At 46.0% G+C, this 17,480-nt stretch overlaps 1 protein-coding gene across 1 annotated transcript in view; it reads right to left on the reverse strand.

Moving 5' to 3' along the window:
• cd109 (CD109 molecule) overlaps positions 1-17,480 on the reverse strand; it is a 265,250-nt gene that overhangs the window by 134,065 nt on the left and 113,705 nt on the right. Inside the window, exons 15-17 of the mRNA XM_063054966.1 lie at positions 14,734-14,886; positions 11,621-11,689; positions 7,531-7,591 (exon numbers count right to left, since the gene is read on the reverse strand). Of these exons, the coding sequence (XP_062911036.1) occupies positions 7,531-7,591; positions 11,621-11,689; positions 14,734-14,886 (283 nt within the window). The remainder of the gene's footprint in view (positions 1-7,530; positions 7,592-11,620; positions 11,690-14,733; positions 14,887-17,480) is intronic.

Below are 17,480 nucleotides of genomic sequence, written 5' to 3' on the forward strand. Positions count from 1 at the left end.
TATCCTGAGACCAAGAGCTGTAATTTTAAGGTTACAGGCAGTTCGCTCTGCCAAATGCTCAAAAACATTTATACATTTCAAGATGACTCTCATTGTTCGTTATGTCAGCGAAGATGGAATTTATTTTACTCTAAATTAACTCGCTTTTTCCAAAAATCAATCTTCCCAGAAAAACTCCAGAGTCCCGTCTTTAAGGCCAATACATCCTTCCTCGGATTAGGTGACTGAATCAGGGGATAAAGGAGAGGAGATTTGACTTCTTTCCAAGATTTGTCTTCAAGCTCATGTACAACTCTAATTACAGCCAGGATGTGTTCGGTACAATCCCTCTGGAGTTAAAAATTACTGGAATCGTAATGAATTTACAATGTAGAAATAAGCTGTTTGCTTGCAAGGTCCACGTTGGCTTTTATACATCATACCTTCCACGTTTAACCCCATCAGTAATATGCTGTTGATTCTTTTTCAGATCACCATCATTATGAGCCGTATCATATGACGAGGGCGATCGTGGTCTTTGACCATGATTGTTCTCGGCAAATTTTTCCACAGAAGTGGTTTGCCATTGCCTTCTTCTGGGGAGTGTCTTTACAAGATGAGTGACCCCAGCCATTATCAATACTCTGCCTGGCATCAGTGGGGTAGCATAACCAGGACAAGTGATACGAACCAGCTGCTCGTACGTCCATCCGCCACCTGCTCCCATGGCTTCACGTGACCCTGATCAGGAGGGATAAACCGGTGCTACACCTTTCGGAAGGGTGACCCGTCTTGTAAAGACCACGACTGCCCACGTCACACGGCACACGGCACATAACCGACAAACAAATGGCGAATGCGAGGTGGTAAAATTTTAAAGTGTTGGAGGAACCAATAAGCAGATGTCAGAGGCTAGTTTTTTTTTTCCCCAGAGTGGTGGATATGTGGAATGCCCTGCCGGGGAGGTGGAAGAGGAACTATATGGGACTCTTAGATAAATGCATGGATGAAGGAAAATTGACTGTTTGTGCAGGAGGGAAACATTACAGTGATTGTGGAGTAGGTTAAAGGTCAGCACAATTTCGTGGGCTGAAGGGCCTGTACTGTTCTATACTGTCCTATGTTCAACCTAAATGCACTGTGTTATGAACGGGGTGCGGGACAAGCTTTTCACTGCATCTCAGTACATACTGTATGTTAATAATAATAAAGCAACAGTAGACAGAATCTTTACCTCAGGGTTAAAATAGCTAATACCAGAGACCATGCATTTAAGATGGGAGGGGATAATTTCAAAGGCGATATGAAGGGTAAGTTTTTTTAGACAGGGAGTTGTGGATGCCTGGAATGTGCCGCCTGGGGTGGTGGTAGCGGCAGAAATATCAGGGACTTTTATGGGATGGGCATTTAACTGGGCACATGAATGGGAGGAGCACAACCTAAATGCTGCAGGAACTCAGCAGGCCAGGAAGCATCTATGGAAAAGAGTAAACAGTCGATGTTTCAGGATGAGACTCTTCATCAGGACTGGAAAAATAGATGTGAAGTTAGATCCATCATACTGGGCTCATCCGCCCCCTCCATCTCCATGCCTACTTCTTTGGCAAGGAATCTCCAGCCCACACCGATGACTCCTTCTCCCGTCTTCAACCCTCCCTCTCTTCCCAGACACCCCACTCTGCTCGCCTTCTGAACACACTGCTCTCCATTCTTTCCACACTAATCCTAACCTCACCATCAAACCCACAGATAAAGGAGGTGCTGCAGTTGGCTGGTGGACTGGCCTCTACCTTGCTGAGCCAGGAAACAACTCTCAGACACCTCCTCTTACTGCACCACTAAGGAGCAGCAGGCCATTGTCACTCAGATCATAACTGGCTATCCACTGCCACCAACCTCATAGTTCCCCTACCCCGCACCACCCATTTCTACCTCCTATCCAAGACCCACAAACCTACCTGTCCAGGTAGACTCATTGTTTCTACGTGTTCCTGCCCCACCAAACTTATATCTGCATCCCCCAACTCAGTTTTACCCCCCTGGTTCAGCCCCTTCCTACCTACATCTGTGGCACTTCACATGCTCTGGACCTTTTCAATGACTTCAGGTTCACTAGCCCCAATCATCTCATTTACATCGTGGATGTCCAGTCGCTATACTCTTACATCCCCCATCAGAAGGGTCTTAAAGCCTCCACTTCCTTCTAGGTAATAGACTCAGCCAGTCCCCCTCCACCACTACTCTCCTCCATCTGGTGGAACTCAATAACTTCTCGTTCAGCTCCTCCAACTTACTCCAGACAAAAAGGTGTAGCCATGGGCAGTCACATGGGTCCCAGCTCTGCCTGCTTGCTTGTCGACTATGTGGAACAGACCATGTTCCAAGCCTATGCCAGCATCTCTCCCCAACTTTTCCCATGCTGCATCGACAACCATATTGGCACTGCTTCCTGCAGCCATGCGGAGCTCGTCAACTTCTCAAACTTTGCAGCCAGCTACCGCCCTGCCCTCAGATTTATCTGATCCATTTCCAACACCTCTCGCCCCTTTCTTGATTTCTCTGTCTCTATCTCTGGAGAAAGCTTATCTTTATAAACCCACCAATTCACACAGTAAGACCAAAGAATTGACCGTGGACTTCAGAAAGGGCAAGATGAGGGAACACACACCAGTCCCCGTCAAGGGATCAGAAGTGGAAAGGGTGAGCAGCTGCAAGTTCCTGGGTGTCAGCATCTCTAAAGACCTGTCCTGGTCCCAGCATATCAATGCAGTTTCAAAGAAGGCATAACAGCGTCTATATTTCATTAGGAGTTTGATATGTCAACAACGACACTCGCAAATTTTTACAGATGTACTGTGGAGAGCATTTTAACTGGCTGCATCACCATCTGATATTGGGGGTGGGGCGGGACTACACAGGATTGAAATAATCTGCAGAAAGTTGTAAACTCAGCCAGCTCCTTCATGGGCAGCAGCCTTCGTAGCACCCAGGACATCCTCAAGGAGCAATACCTCAAAAAGGCATCATCCATCACTGAGGGCCCCCATCATGCCCAGGTCATCCCCCTTCTCATTGCTTCCATCCTGAAGATACACACTCAATGATTTAGGAATAGCTTCTTCCCCTCTGCCATCAGATTTCTGAATGGACATTGAACCTATAAACACTACCTCACTACTTTTTTCCCTCTTTTTGCACCATTTATTTAATTTAACATTTTAAATATACAATTACTGTACTTTATCATTATGTATTGCACTGTACTGCTGCCTCAAAACAACAACTTTCACAACATATGCCAGTGGTATTAAACCTGAATCTAATTCTGATTCTGTCAAGGCATCACCACCTTACATATTCTCTCCTCTCCACTCTTCCCTCAGGCAGAAGATATGAAAGACTGAAGCACCTTCCACCAGACTCGAGAAGAGCCTCTGTTCCATTGTTATCAGACTATCAGCCACTAGTACAATATGGTGCACTCTTGACCTCAGAATCTACCTCGTTATAATCTTGACTTTATTGTTTGTCTGGAAACATAGAATCATAGAGCACAACAGCAGAGAAACAGACCATTTGGCCCATCTAGACCTTGCTGAACTGTTACTCTGCCTAGTCCCATTGACCAGCACTTAGAACATGGCCCTCTATTCCCTTTCATCCACCTACTTATCCAAACTTCTCTTAAATTTTGAAATTAAACCTGCATCTGGATCTGGGCCGTACCCTCCAAATATCCGGACCTGCATCTCAGTTTTTTTGCACTACCTTAATTTCCATTTTACTGTTTTCTATTTATGATTTATAATTTAATTTTTTAATATTTACTATCGATTTGTAATCCAGGGAGCAGGAAGCGCAGAATCAAATATCGCTATGATGATTGTACGTTCTAGTATCAATTGTTTGGCGACAATAAAGTATAAAGTATAATCTATCTTTTCTACTGGCACCTTATTCCACACTCTTACCACCCTTTGAGTAAAGAAGTTCCCACTCAGGTTTCCTTTAAATATTTCACCTTTCATCCTTAACCTATGACCTCTAATTCTAGTCTCAGCCAACCTTGGTGGAAAAAAAACAGCAGGTATTTACCCTCTCTATACCCCTCATACTTTTGTATACCTCTATCAAATCTCCCCCCATTCTCCTGTGCTCCAGAGTATGAAGTCTCAGTTTATCCAACTTTTCCCAATAACTCAGATGCTCAAGTCCTGACCACATCCTTGTAAATTGTCTCTGCACTCTTTCAATCTTACTTACATCTTTCCTGTAGGTAGGTGACCAAAACTTCACACAGTTCTCCAAATTAAACCTCACCAAGATTTTACACAACTTCAACATAACATTCCAACTCCTCTACTCCTTTATGAAGGCTACTGTGCCAAAAGCCCTCTTTACGACCCTATCTAACTGTGCTGCCATGTTCATAGAATTATGGATCTGAATTCCCAGATCCTTCTGTTGTACTGCCTTCCTCAGTGCCCTACCACTCACGTGTAAGTCCTACCCTGGTTTGTCCTCTCAAAGTGAAAAAACCTCATACTTGTCTGCATTATATTCCATCTGCCATCTTTCACCTCATTTTTCCAGCAGGTCCAGATCCCACTGCAAGCCAGGATAGCATTCCTAGCTGTCCATTACACCAGCAATCTTGGTGTCAACAACAACTTTGCTGACCCAGTTAATCACATTATCATCCAGGCCATTGATATAGATGACAAACAACAATGGACTCAGAGCCAATCCCTGTGGCACACCACCCTGATTGGAGGAACAACACCTTATATTCCGTCTGGGTAGCCTCCAACCTGATGGCATGAACATCGACTTCTCTAACTTCCGTTAATGTCCACCTCCCCCTCGTACCCCATCCGTTATTTATTTATATACACACATTCTTTCTCTCTCTATCCTTTTTCTCCCTCTGTCCCTCTGACTATACCCCTTGCCCATCCTCTGGGTTTTCCCCCCTCCCCCTTTTCTTTCTCCCTAGGCCTCCTGTCCCATGATCCTCTCATATCCCCTTTGCCAATCACCTGTCCAGCTCTTGGCTCCATCCCTCCCTCTCCTGTCTTCTCCTATCATTTCGGATCTCCCCGTCCCCCTCCCACTTTCAAACCTCTTACTAGCTCTTCCTTCAGTTAGTCCTGACGAAGGGTCTCGGCCCGAAATGTCGACTGTACCTCCTCCTAGAGTTGCTGCCTGGCCTGCTGCGTTCACCAGCAACTTTTATGTGTGTTACTAGTCACAGGTCTCCAGTCAGAGAGGAAACCATCTACTACTACCCTCTAGCTTCTCCCACGAAGCCAATGTCGAATCCAATTTACTACCTCAACTTGAATGCCAAGTGACTGCATTTTCTTGACCAACTTCCTACTCCGGCCTTGCTGAAAATCTGCACTGTAGCTTTTACACTTCCTTCTGCATTCTCTTATTGTGTTATCTTGTTCTCCCTCAATGCGCTGTGTAATGATCTGATCTGTATGAACAGCATGCAAGACAAGTTTTTCACTGTATCCCGGTATATGTGTCCAATTCCAATTCCAAGAACTGCAAGATAGGAAGTGCAAGAGAATCTAACAGGTATTTAAAAATGTGGAAGTACAGTCAGGGTAGTGTAGCGGTTAGCGTGATGCTAATACAGCTCTGGGCATCGGCGTTTGGCGTTCTATTTTGGTAACCTCTGTAAGGAGTGTCTGTGCATCCTCCACATGGAATGTATGAGTTTTCCCTGGGTGCTGCGGTTTCCTCCTATAATCCAAAGACGTACCGGGTAGGTTAACTGGCTATTGTAAGTTGTTCTGGAATTAAATTAGGGTTAAATTGGGGTGTTGGTGGCTGACGGACAACGTGGCTTGTAGGGACGGAAGAACCTATTCCTCACTGTATCTCTAAATAGAACAAATGATAAATAAATTTGAAAAAGCAAGAGAATTTGTCCCCATTGGTGGATGTGTCAAAAGATTTGGAGCATAGGATGAAGCTGTTTGGCAAAAGAACCAAAAAGGAGCGAGAAGAAGAAGGGAACAAGGACCACACCTGCCCTTCACCTCCTCACTCACTACCATCCAGGGCCCCAAACAATCCTTCCAGGTGAGGTGACACTTCACCCGTGATTCTGTTGGGCTTATCTACTGTGTTTGGTGCTCACGGTGTGGCCTCCTGTGTATCGGTGAGACCCGACGTAGATTGAGAGACAGCTTCGCAAAGCACCTTCGCTCCATCCGCCAGAAAAAGTGGAATCTCCCGGCGGCCACCCGTTTCAAACCTACTTTCCATTCCTATTTCAGCATGTCAGTCCTCACTGTCGTGTTGAGGCCACACTCAGACTGGAAGAGCAGCTCCTTATATTCTGTCCAGATAGCCCCCAACCTCGTGGCACGAACGTCAATTTCCCAACCCCCTTCACCATTCCCCATTTCCATTTCCCTCTCTCACCTTATCGTCTCACCTGTCCATCACCTCCTCTGGTGCTCCTCCCCCTTCCCCTGCTTCCACAGTCTTCTGTCCTCTCCTATCCGACTTTCCCTTCTCCAGTCCTTCACTCTTTCACCGATCAACTTCCAGCTCGTTAACTTCACCCCCTTTCCCTCTCCCTATTTTATCTGTCACCTACAACCTTGCACTTCTTGCTCCCCTCCCCCCACCTTCTTACTCTGACTTTTCTCCTTCCCTTCCAGGGCTGAAGAAGGGGCTCGGCCTGAAACAGAAGCAGCAGGAATGTAACCCAGGGTGCGGGTATTGCAAACCATTCATACCATGCCACCCATATTCACTACTGTGAAAAAATCTTAGGCACATATATATCGCTAGGGTGCCTGAGACATTTGCACACTGTTGTAGTAATCTTATGTATTGCACTGTGCTGCTGCAAAAAAGAACAAATTTCATGATCTATGTGAGTGATGATAAACCTGATTCTGATATGGGTCTCATTGTGGACTGAGAGTGGGAAGGGGGGGCAGGGAGAGGGGAATCGTGGTTGGGAAAAGGGGGAGGGAGAGGGGAGAGAGCAGGAAGCACCATAGAGACACTCTGTAATGATCGATAAACCAGTTGTTCGGAGTCAAATGACCTTGCCTGGTGTCTCAGGGCCGGGTGTGTCGGCACCCGCTCCATCCCCCGCACCTGGCACTCCTCTTGCACATGTCCCATGCCACCCCATGGCACTCCATCCTCGTGATTCCCAACATCCTTCGCTCCTGCCTGATGTGCAAACTTGCTCTCCGCTCCACATTGTGCATACAGTACTATGCAAAGGTCTTAGGCACCCTGGCTATACATATATGCCAAAGACTTTTAAACAGTGCTGTAGGTGCATTGATAATAACTTTACTTTGAACTCTGAACAAGAGAGTGGACTGTCATTAATGCCTTATGGAGTCAATTGTCCAAATGACCTCATCGGAAGCTGTAACCACAACTTCAACAACTGCGAAACAACTAAACTCGACCTTCTGGATACCGGACATATTTATCCACCTTTCAGATGGATTTCCATTTCCCAATAACCAGGGGTAACTGAAATATTTCATGATTCATACTTACACAAATACTCAAAGGCTGAGAATGGAATCTGAGCATCTGTTAGTATCATTAGCCCGCTTCTCTGTCAAAAAAACATCAAAAACAAAAAAATCAATAACTTATTCCTTTCACTCAACAAACCATTGGATGAAAACTTGGAATGATGGCCACACAATCTTGGGCAAAAATGCTGGAGGAACTCAGTAGGTCAGGCAGCATGTATGAAGGAAATAAACAGTTAGCATTTTGGGCCAAGCCCCTTCATCAGGACAAAGGGCCTCAGCCCAATTACTGATGAATAGTCTCAGTCTGAAACATCAAATGTTCATTCCCCTCTATAGAAGCTGCCTGACCTGCTGAGGTTCTCCAGTATTATGTACATGTTATTCAAGATTTCCAACACCTGCAGAGTCTCTTGTAACAACATTTCATGGAGATTGTTACCTTGTCCCCAAATGTGCCAAATCTTCTGGTCCTCAACCACTTCCTGTACACCTCCTCTCTTCTGTCACAGTATGTGGACAGGCCGACCAGGGGGAATGCCATACTAGATCTAGTACTAGGTAATGAACCGGGTCAGGTCACAGATCTCTCAGTGGGTGAGCACCTGGGGGACAGTGACCACCGCTCCCTGGACTTTATAATTATCATGGAAAAGGATAGAATCAAAGAGGACAGGAAAATTTTTAATTGGGGAAAGGCAAATTATGAGGCTATAAGGCTAGAACTTGCGGGTGTGAATTGGGATGATGTTTTTGCAGGGAAATGTACTGTGGACATGTGGTCGATGTTTAGAGGTCTCTTGCAGGATGTTAGGGATAAATTTGTCCCGGTGAGGAAGATAAAGAATGGTAGGGTGAAGGAACCATGGGTGACAAGTGAGGTGGAAAATCTAGTTAGGAGGAAGAAGGCAGCATACATGAGGTTTAGGAAGCAAGGATCAGATGGGTCTATTGAGGAATATAGGGAAGCAAGAAAGGAGCTTAAGAAGGGGCTGAGAAGAGCAAGAAGGAGGCATGAGAAGGCCTTGGCGAGTAGGGTAAAGGAAAACCCCAAGGCATTCTTCAATTATGTGAAGAAAAAAAGGATGACAGGAGTGAAGGTAGGACCGATTAGAGATAAAGGTGGGAAGATGTGCCTGGAGGCTGTGGAAGTGAGCGAGGTCCTCAATGAATACTTCTCTTCGGTATTCACCAATGAGAGGGAACTTGATGATGGTGAGGACAATATGAGTGAGGTTGATGTTCTGGAGCATGTTGATATTAAGGGAGAGGAGGTGTTGGAGTTGTTAAAATACATTAAGACAGACCAGTCCCTGGGACCTGACGGAATATTCCCCAGGCTGCTCCACGAGGCGAGAGAAGAGATTGCTGAGCCTCTGGCTAGGATCTTTATGTCCTCGTTGTCCACGGGAATGGTACCGGAGGATTGGAGGGAGGTGAATGTTGTTCCCTTGTTCAGAAAAGGTAGTAGGGATAGTCCGGGTGATTATAGACCAGTGAGCCTTACGTCTGTGGTGGGACAGCTGTTGGAAAAGATTCTTAGAGATAGAATCTATAGGCATTTAGAGAATCATGGTCTGATCAGGGACAGTCAGCATGGCTTTGTGAAGGGCAGATCGTGTCTAACAAGCCTGATAGAGTTCTTTGAGGAGGTGACCAGGCATACAGATGAGGGTAGTGCAGTGGATGTGATCTATATGGATTTTAGTAAGGCATTTGACAAGGTTCCACACGGTAGGCTTATTCAGAAAGTCAGAAGGCATGGGATCCAGGGAAGTTTGGCCAGGTGGATTCAGAATTGGCTTGCCTGCAGAAGGCAGAGGGTGGTGGAGGAGGAGGGAGTACATTCAGATTGGAGGATTGTGACTAGTGGTGTCCCACAAGGATCTGTTCTGGGACCTCTACTTTTCGTGATTTTTATTAACGACCTGGATGTGGGGGTAGAAGGGTGGGTTGGCAAGTTTGCAGACGACACAAAGGTTGGTGGTGTTGTAGATAGTGTAGAGGATTGTCAAAGATTGCAGAGAGACATTGATAGGATGCAGAAGTGGGCTGAGAAGTGGCAGATGGAGTTCAACCCGGAGATGTGTGAGGTGGTACACTTTGGAAGGACAAACTCCAAGGCAGAGTACAAAGTAAATGGCAGGATACTTGGTAGTGTGGAGGAGCAGAGGGATTTCAGGGTACATGTCCACAGATCCCTGAAAGTTACCTCACAGGTGGATAGGGTAGTTAAGAAAGCTTATGGGGTGTTAGCTTTCATAAGTCGAGGGATAGAGTTTAAGAGTCGCGATGTAATGATGCAGCTCTATAAAACTCTGGTTAGGCCACACTTGGAATATTGTGTCCAGTTCTGGTCACCTCACTATAGGAAGGATGTGGAAGCAGAGGAGATTTACCAGGATGCTGCCTGGTTTAGAAAGTATGCATTATGATCAGAGATTAAGGGAGCTAGGGCTTTACTCTTTGGAGAGAAGGAGGATGAGAGGAGACATGATAGAGGTGTACAAAATAATAAGAGGAATAGATAGAGTGGATAGCCAGCGCCTCTTCCCCAGGGCACCACTGCTCAATACAAGGGGACATGGCTTTAAGGTAAGGGGTGGGAAGTTCAAGGGGGATATTAGGGGAAGGTTTTTCACTCAGAGAGTGGTGGGTGCGTGGAATGCACTGCCTGAGTCAGTGGTGGTGGCAGATACACTAGTGAAGTTTAGGAGACTAGTAGACAGTTATATGGAGGAATCTAAGGTGGGGGCTTATATGGGAGGCAGGGTTTGAGGGTCGGCACAACATTGTGGGCCGAAGGGCCTGTACTGTGCTGTACTATTGTATGTTCTATGTTCATGCCCTCTATTCCTTCACACAGCTGCACCACCCTACAATTATTCCACCCTCTTCTCCGTCCTCCTAATCACAAGAGATTCTGCAGATTCTGCAAAACCACCAAATATTCCATCTGGTAACCTCTGGTAATTTTCTCCATCTTCCCCTTTCTCTCTTTTTCTGTTCCTCATTCTGGTTCCTCTCTCACCCCTTCTCTTCTCCCCACCTGCACATCACCACCCTGTGATCCCCCTCCTCCTTTCTTGTCTCCCATGACGCACTCTCCTCTTCACTTAGATTCCACTTCTTCAGTCTTTTATCTATCTCCTTCAGGCTTTTATCTTCATTCCCCCCACCTATCTACCTTCCCCCTCACTTGGTCTTACCTATCACCTGACAACTTGTGCTCCTTCCCCTCCCCTTTCCTTTTTATTCTGTCTTCTTTCTCCTTCCTTTCCAGACTTGATGAAGGTTCAACAGTGACTGTTTATTCCTCTCCATTTTTTGCTGCCTGACCTGCTGAGTTCCTCCAGCATTTTGTGTGTCTCTGTGCACCTCATTTTCCCAGTCCTGCCTACCTTGCCCTCCTCCCCTGTCACCCCTCCACTGCTCTGCATTCTTTTCAGTGTACTTCACCATTCCACACCTTCCCCTCACCTCCATTCCTTTTCTCCCACACCCATCCAATACACTCCCAACCTCCCAACCCTTCCTTTCCCCCAACATCTTTACCCAACTGTCCACACTGCCTTCCTCTCCCTTTGGTGGGTTCATCTGCAGCCACCTTCTCTGAAGTCACTCCTGCCAGAATGTTCCTCCAAAGGTTCTGAGGTAATTAAACTGAAGCGTTAACATCTCTTCTTTCTCCACAGTTGCTACCTGTCCTGCTGATTAATTCCATTACTGTTCCTTTCGTTGACTCTTCTAGCTCCTCACTCACATTATGTCCCATCTCAAACTCACATTACTAACAAGAGAAAATCTGCAGATGCGGGAAATCCAAGGAACATACACACAAAATGCAGGAGGAACTCAGCAGGCCAGGCAGCATCCATGGATAAAAGTACAGTTGACATTTCGGGCCGAAACCCTTCGTCAGGACTGGAGAAAAAGATGAGGAGTCAGTATTAGAAAGTCTCTGACTCCTCAGCTTTTTCCCAGTCCTGCTGAAGGGTCTCAGCCCGAGGAGTTAACTGTACTATTTTCCTTAGATGCTGCCTGGCCTGCTGAGTCCCTCCAGCATTTTGTGTGTGTTGTTCGGATTACTAATGCCGTTATTCACATACCTGAAATGCATTGTCATGGTAGCGAATTCCAGTGTAATCTTCAGCTGTGTTGATCAATGCCCGACGAACCTGTGATCAGAATGTATAAAAACTACAGGTCAAAAGAGCCAATTGTTAAACGGGCATCAAATCACTTCACAACCCTCCCCACTGTTGAGAACAATTTCATGAATAGTGCACCAAGAAGACGACATCCATCACTGAGGACCCTCACCACCCAGGACATGCCCTCTTCTCATAGCTACCTCAGGAAAGAGATACAAGAGCTGGTAGACTCACTCATTCAGGAGCAGCAGAGGTAGTGTAGCAGTTTAGCGTATCCCTCTTACCCCACTAGCAACCCAGGCTCAATTCCCTTCACTGTCTATAAGGAGTCTGTATGTTCTCCCCTTGAGCTCGTGGGTTTCCTCCACATGAGCTGGTTTCCTCCCACATTCCAAAGAGGTACGGGTAAGTTAGTCACATGGGTGTAATTGGGTGACGTGGGCTCCTTGGGATAGAAGGGCCTGTTACTATGCTGTATCTCTAAATAAATTTTAAAAATAAATAAACGCTTCCCTTCCACTAAGAGATTTCTGAAGAGTCCAAAAACAGATGAGCAATTACGAGGAAATATGCAGATGCTGGAAATTCAAGGAACACACACAAAATGCTGGTGGAACGCAACAGGCCAGACAGCATCTATAGGAAGAAGTACAGTCGACGTTTTGGGCTGAGACCCTTCATCAGGACTAACTCAGGTTAGGTTAGTCCTGCTGAGGGGTCTCGGCCCAAACTCAGGTCAGGTTAGTCCTGACGAAGGGTCTCGGCCCGAAACGTCGACTGCACTTCTTCCTATAGATGCTGCCTGGCCTGCTGTGTTCCACGAGCAAGAACAGATGAGCTCTTTATTTGCTGCAATTATTTTGTAATTTCCTAGTAACGTTGTGCCTTTGTGGTGTACTGATGACACAAATCAACAAATCTCATGTCATCTATGTTAATAAAACTAAATCTGAAATCTAGACTTGTCTTCCCTTTGGGCCAGGCCAGCATCAGGCAGAAGATACAAAAGCCTGAAAGCCCGTACCATCAGGGTCAAGGACAACTTCTTCCCAACTATTATAGAACCATCAAATGGTTGCCAGGAATGATAAGTGGACTGTTAATCTCACAATCTTCCTCGCTATGACCTTACACCTCATTATCTGCCTGCACTGAACCCAAACCCCTCCAGACATTCTTTAATCTCACTAGGGCTCAAGGACACTCTTTTAACAGCGGGTTTTACCCCACTGCTAAAAGGCTATAGAACGGACCTCTCATATGGTAGGATGGACTCTTCTCATAATCTATCTTGTCATAGTGGGTGGCGGGGTGGAGGTATGTACATCTCTACCAAAGGAGGCGAAAGGCTCTCCTTCTCTCTGCTGGCGTGCAGGTCACCCTTAGGCAAGCTGGAACAGCTGGTTACCCCCCTCCCCCACCAATCAGGGTCACATGAAGCCATGGGGGCATGTGGTGGATGGTCATATGAGCAACTGGTGCTTATCACAAGTCCTGGTTATGCGACCACTGAAGCCATGCAGGGTATGGAGTATTGAAGAGTATTGAAAATGGCTGGGGTCACCCATCTTATAAAGTCACTTCCCAGAAGAAACCAATGGAAAACTACTTCTGCAGAAAAATTTGCCAAGACAATCATGGTCAAGGAAAGACCATGATCACACAGGTCATATGACATGGCACATAATGAGCAAACCTTGTTATCATCTTGCACATTACTGTCTACCTGCACTGTTTTAGGGGTGTATGGGGTGTCAGGGAGGGGTAGCACCTCTGGCGGGGGAACATGTCGCGTCCTTTTCAGGCGGTTTGTCCACCTTAAGTCCCCACCTGGCACTTAGCTCTCACCTGTGGCTCCCCGTAGCTGTTTGCATGCGACAGCAGCCACACCCCGGGCAACAGCTTTGACAAGCTGGCTAAACCAGGTGAGGGTAGCCGACGGGTCTCAAACCCTCGGTGAGACAGGGAGTTGTCTATTCCAGCATGTGAAGACAGACTCCGGCGGATTGAGCGGACGAGACCAATGGAAGGTCCAACAGTCAAGAAGGCGGTCTCTGCAAGCGTCGTGGAACATGTAGAACACGACAAGACACAGAAGATGTCCTGGTCATCCACTGCACCTAGTCCCCTCTCCAGTCATCTCAACTCTTGTCTTGCCACTGGATCCAGATGGGAACTGGGAAGAGAGAGTGAGGCTGACGCTGCGCAACTCTCCCTCACTTAAATCCAAATCAAGCGCTAGTCTCGACACCATCATTATCATCATAATGGTGTCGAAGTCTTCATCGACGACGATGGACGAACCTGCACTGTTCTTTCTCTGTAGCTATAACACTTCATTCTGATTCTGTTATTGTTTTACCTTGTACAACCTCAATGCACAGATATCATGAATAGATGCCTTGTAAAACACAGTTTTTCACTGTATCTCACTATGAGAAAATGATAAACCAAACGACAATTACCAGTTAATGAATGTTCACAAGTATCTACAGTTACCAACTATTGGTTTATGTGATACATTGGAAAATAACCTGAATCCCAATCAATGAACCCCCAAATTCCAATACCAATACAAAGCATTAGGCATCATGGCTTATTGACCTGAGCCCCAGTCTCTCACTTAGGAACTGAAGAATCTACAGAAAGGTCACTATTAATTAGTCATAGAGTCACAGAAAAGTACAGCACAGAAACAGGCCCTTTGGCCCATCTAGTCCTTGCTGAAACAATTTAAACTGCTTACTCCCATTGACCTGCACCGGGATCATACACCCCATCGCTCTGCCATCCATGTACCTATCTAAACTTAGCATAAACGTTGAAATCGACTCGCATCCACCACTTGTGCTGGCAGCCCATTCCACATTAGCAAGACCCTCTCAGTGAAGTTTACCCTCATGTTCCCCTTAAACCTTTCACCTTTCACCCTTAACCCATGACCTCTAGTTGTAGTCCCACCCAACCTCAGTGAAAAAAGCATGTCAGCTGAGTTTTCTTGATTTCCTACCAAATACATCAAGTGTAGAGCCTTCAGGTTTCCAAGAGACCTTTGAATCAGCACATACCAGTTCCTCGGTGATGTCATTTCCTCCTTTGAGAAGCTGCGCACCCTTGTCCACAACCAAGATCCCAACAAGTGAGTTGACCTCATTGGTAGACACATTGAGAGAGACACTGTCAGCTGGTTTTACCTGTTCCTTACTCCAGGAAAGTGAGACCTGTATTGGTTAAATGTAGAACATAGAACAGTACAGCAAGTTACAGGCCCTTCAGTCCATAGAAACATAGAAAATATGTGCAGGAGCCCTTCGAGCCTGCAGTGCCATTCAGTATGATCATGGCTGATCATCCAACTCAGAACCCTGTACCTGCCTTCCCTCCATACCCCCGATCCCTTTAGCCACAAGGGCCATATCTAACTCCCTCTTAAATATAGTCAATGAACTGGCCTCAACTGTCTCCTGTGGCAGAGAATTCCACAGATTCACCACTCTCTGTGTGAAGAAGTCTTTCTTCATCTCAGTCCTAAAAGGCTTCTCCTTTATCCTCAAACTGTGACCCCTCGTTCTGGACTTCCCCAACATCGGAACAATCTTCCTGCATCTAGCCCGTCCAATCCCTTTAGAATTTTATACGTTTCAATAAGATCCCCCCTCAATCTTCTAAATTCCAGCGAGTATAAGCCTAGTCGATCCAGTCTTTCTTCATATGAAAGTCCTGTCATCCCAGGAATCAATCTGGTGAACCTTCTTTGTACTCCCTCTATGGCAAGGATGTTATGCCGACCATTACTCCAAGATTAATCTAACCCTTCCCTCCCTCGTAACCCTCAATTTTTCTATCATCCATGTGCCTATCCAGGAGTTGCTTAAATGTCTCTCAAACACTGTGCCCAGCAGTGTGTTCCATACCACTCTCCATATAAAAATCTGCCTCTGACATCCCATATACTTTCTTCCAATCACCTTCAAAGTATGTCCTCTCATATTAGCTGTTGCTGCCCTTGGGAAAAAGCACTGGCTGTCCACTCTATCTATGCCTCTTATCATCTTATAAATGTCTAGCAGGTCATCCTCCTTATCATCCAAAGAGAAAAGCCCTAGTTTGCTCAGCCTACCTTTAATAAGACACGCACTCTAATCCAGGAAGCATCCTGATAAATTTTCTCTCCACACTCTCTAAACCTATCTTCACCTCCCCCCACCCCACTTCCCACCTGAAAGCCTGAAAGCAGGTACCACCACCACTATCTTTTTTTTCCTGTCCATTACAGTACGCTGTTTAAGGCAGCAATGAAAGTCCTCCATCTCAGGCGCGCGTTCATCGTGCCTGTAGCTTCCTACTGTCAGTCATGCAAGTCCCAGGTGGAGACTCAGGAACTCCTTCGCTATCGGATGTAAAAGGATTCTTCATTGCTGTTTCCATCACAATTTTGTTTCACAAGTCAGCATTGTTAGCCCTGAGCTCAATCCCCGAAGCTGGAGACCGGTGGATCTCTCTTATTCTGGCCTCTACCCTTTGACCTGTTGGGCATGGGTGACCCTACCAAGAGCCAAAAGCATAAGGCCCTGACTCCAGTCACCATAGCTCACCGGGTCATTGATGCATGCAACCCTTCAAATTCAATGACAAAGTAGTGGTCCTCTCGGGGGAACCCCACTGGCATAAGACTACTAAGTAGTCCTGTAGTACAATAAATTGGACCCTTGATCTCACAATCTACTTTGTTGTGATATTGCAGTTTATTGTTTACCTGCACTGCACTGTCTGTACACTTTATTCTGCATTGTTATTGCTTCACATTTGTCTGTCACAATGCACTATGGAATGATGAGTTGGACTGGGCTGTCTACGTCTGCACGAGTCTGTGCTGAATACTACTACGTGCTCGTCCCAGGACAACATCCCATGCACCATCAAGCTACAGGCCATGACACACAGGGATGTGGGCTTCTTTTTTGAGTGACTCTATATTTTTTTGCTACCATAAGCGATATCGTTTTCTGCACTAACCACCACGGTTGCATAGTGGTTAACACAGCGCCTTACAGTACCAGCGACACGGGTTCAATTCCCACTGCTGTCTGTAAGGAGTTTGCACGTTCTCCTCGTGACCATGTGGGTTTCCTCCGGGTGCTCCAGTTCCGTTCCAAAGTCCAAAGACGTACCAGTCGGTAGGTTAATTGGTCATTGTAAATTGTCATGTGATTAGGCAGTGGCTAAAACTGTTGGTTGATGGGCAGTAGGGCACGAAGGGCCAGGAGGCTGTATCTCAATAAATAAATTATATGTACCAAATGTGCTGTCGACTGTGTATGGCTGTTGGTACTGTGTTTTGTACCTCGGCCCCAGAGGAACGCTGTTTCGTTTGGCTGTCTTCATGCGTACGGTGGAATGACAATTAAACTTGGACATGCACTTGAATTGGAACGGTCCGATCTGATCTGCATGACGGGTGGCAGGGTGGAGATAGGTAGGGGGATCCTTGTTATGTTTTGTAATTTCAAACATTAAATTAATTCAAAGTAAAACTCTGGTGTCCAAATTATGGGTCTGACTTCAAGTTTCCTTTAACTGAGGTGCACACGTATCACATGGAGTGATGACATTGCAGTTAACGTATTTTTACATATAACCCGTAACTAATTATTTAAACAAACAAGAATGCTTAATGAAATTATATATATACACACGATAACTCAAATATTATTGAAATATGAAATACACAACACTCCTTCCCACCGCTAGCCCGCAGTTCACCCTTGGGCAAGATGTAGTACCTGCTTAGCCTTCCCCCCCCCCCCGGATCAGT

Source organism: Mobula hypostoma, chromosome 8 (genome assembly GCF_963921235.1).
Source record: "Mobula hypostoma chromosome 8, sMobHyp1.1, whole genome shotgun sequence".
NCBI classification, from domain to species: Eukaryota; Metazoa; Chordata; class Chondrichthyes; order Myliobatiformes; family Myliobatidae; genus Mobula; species Mobula hypostoma.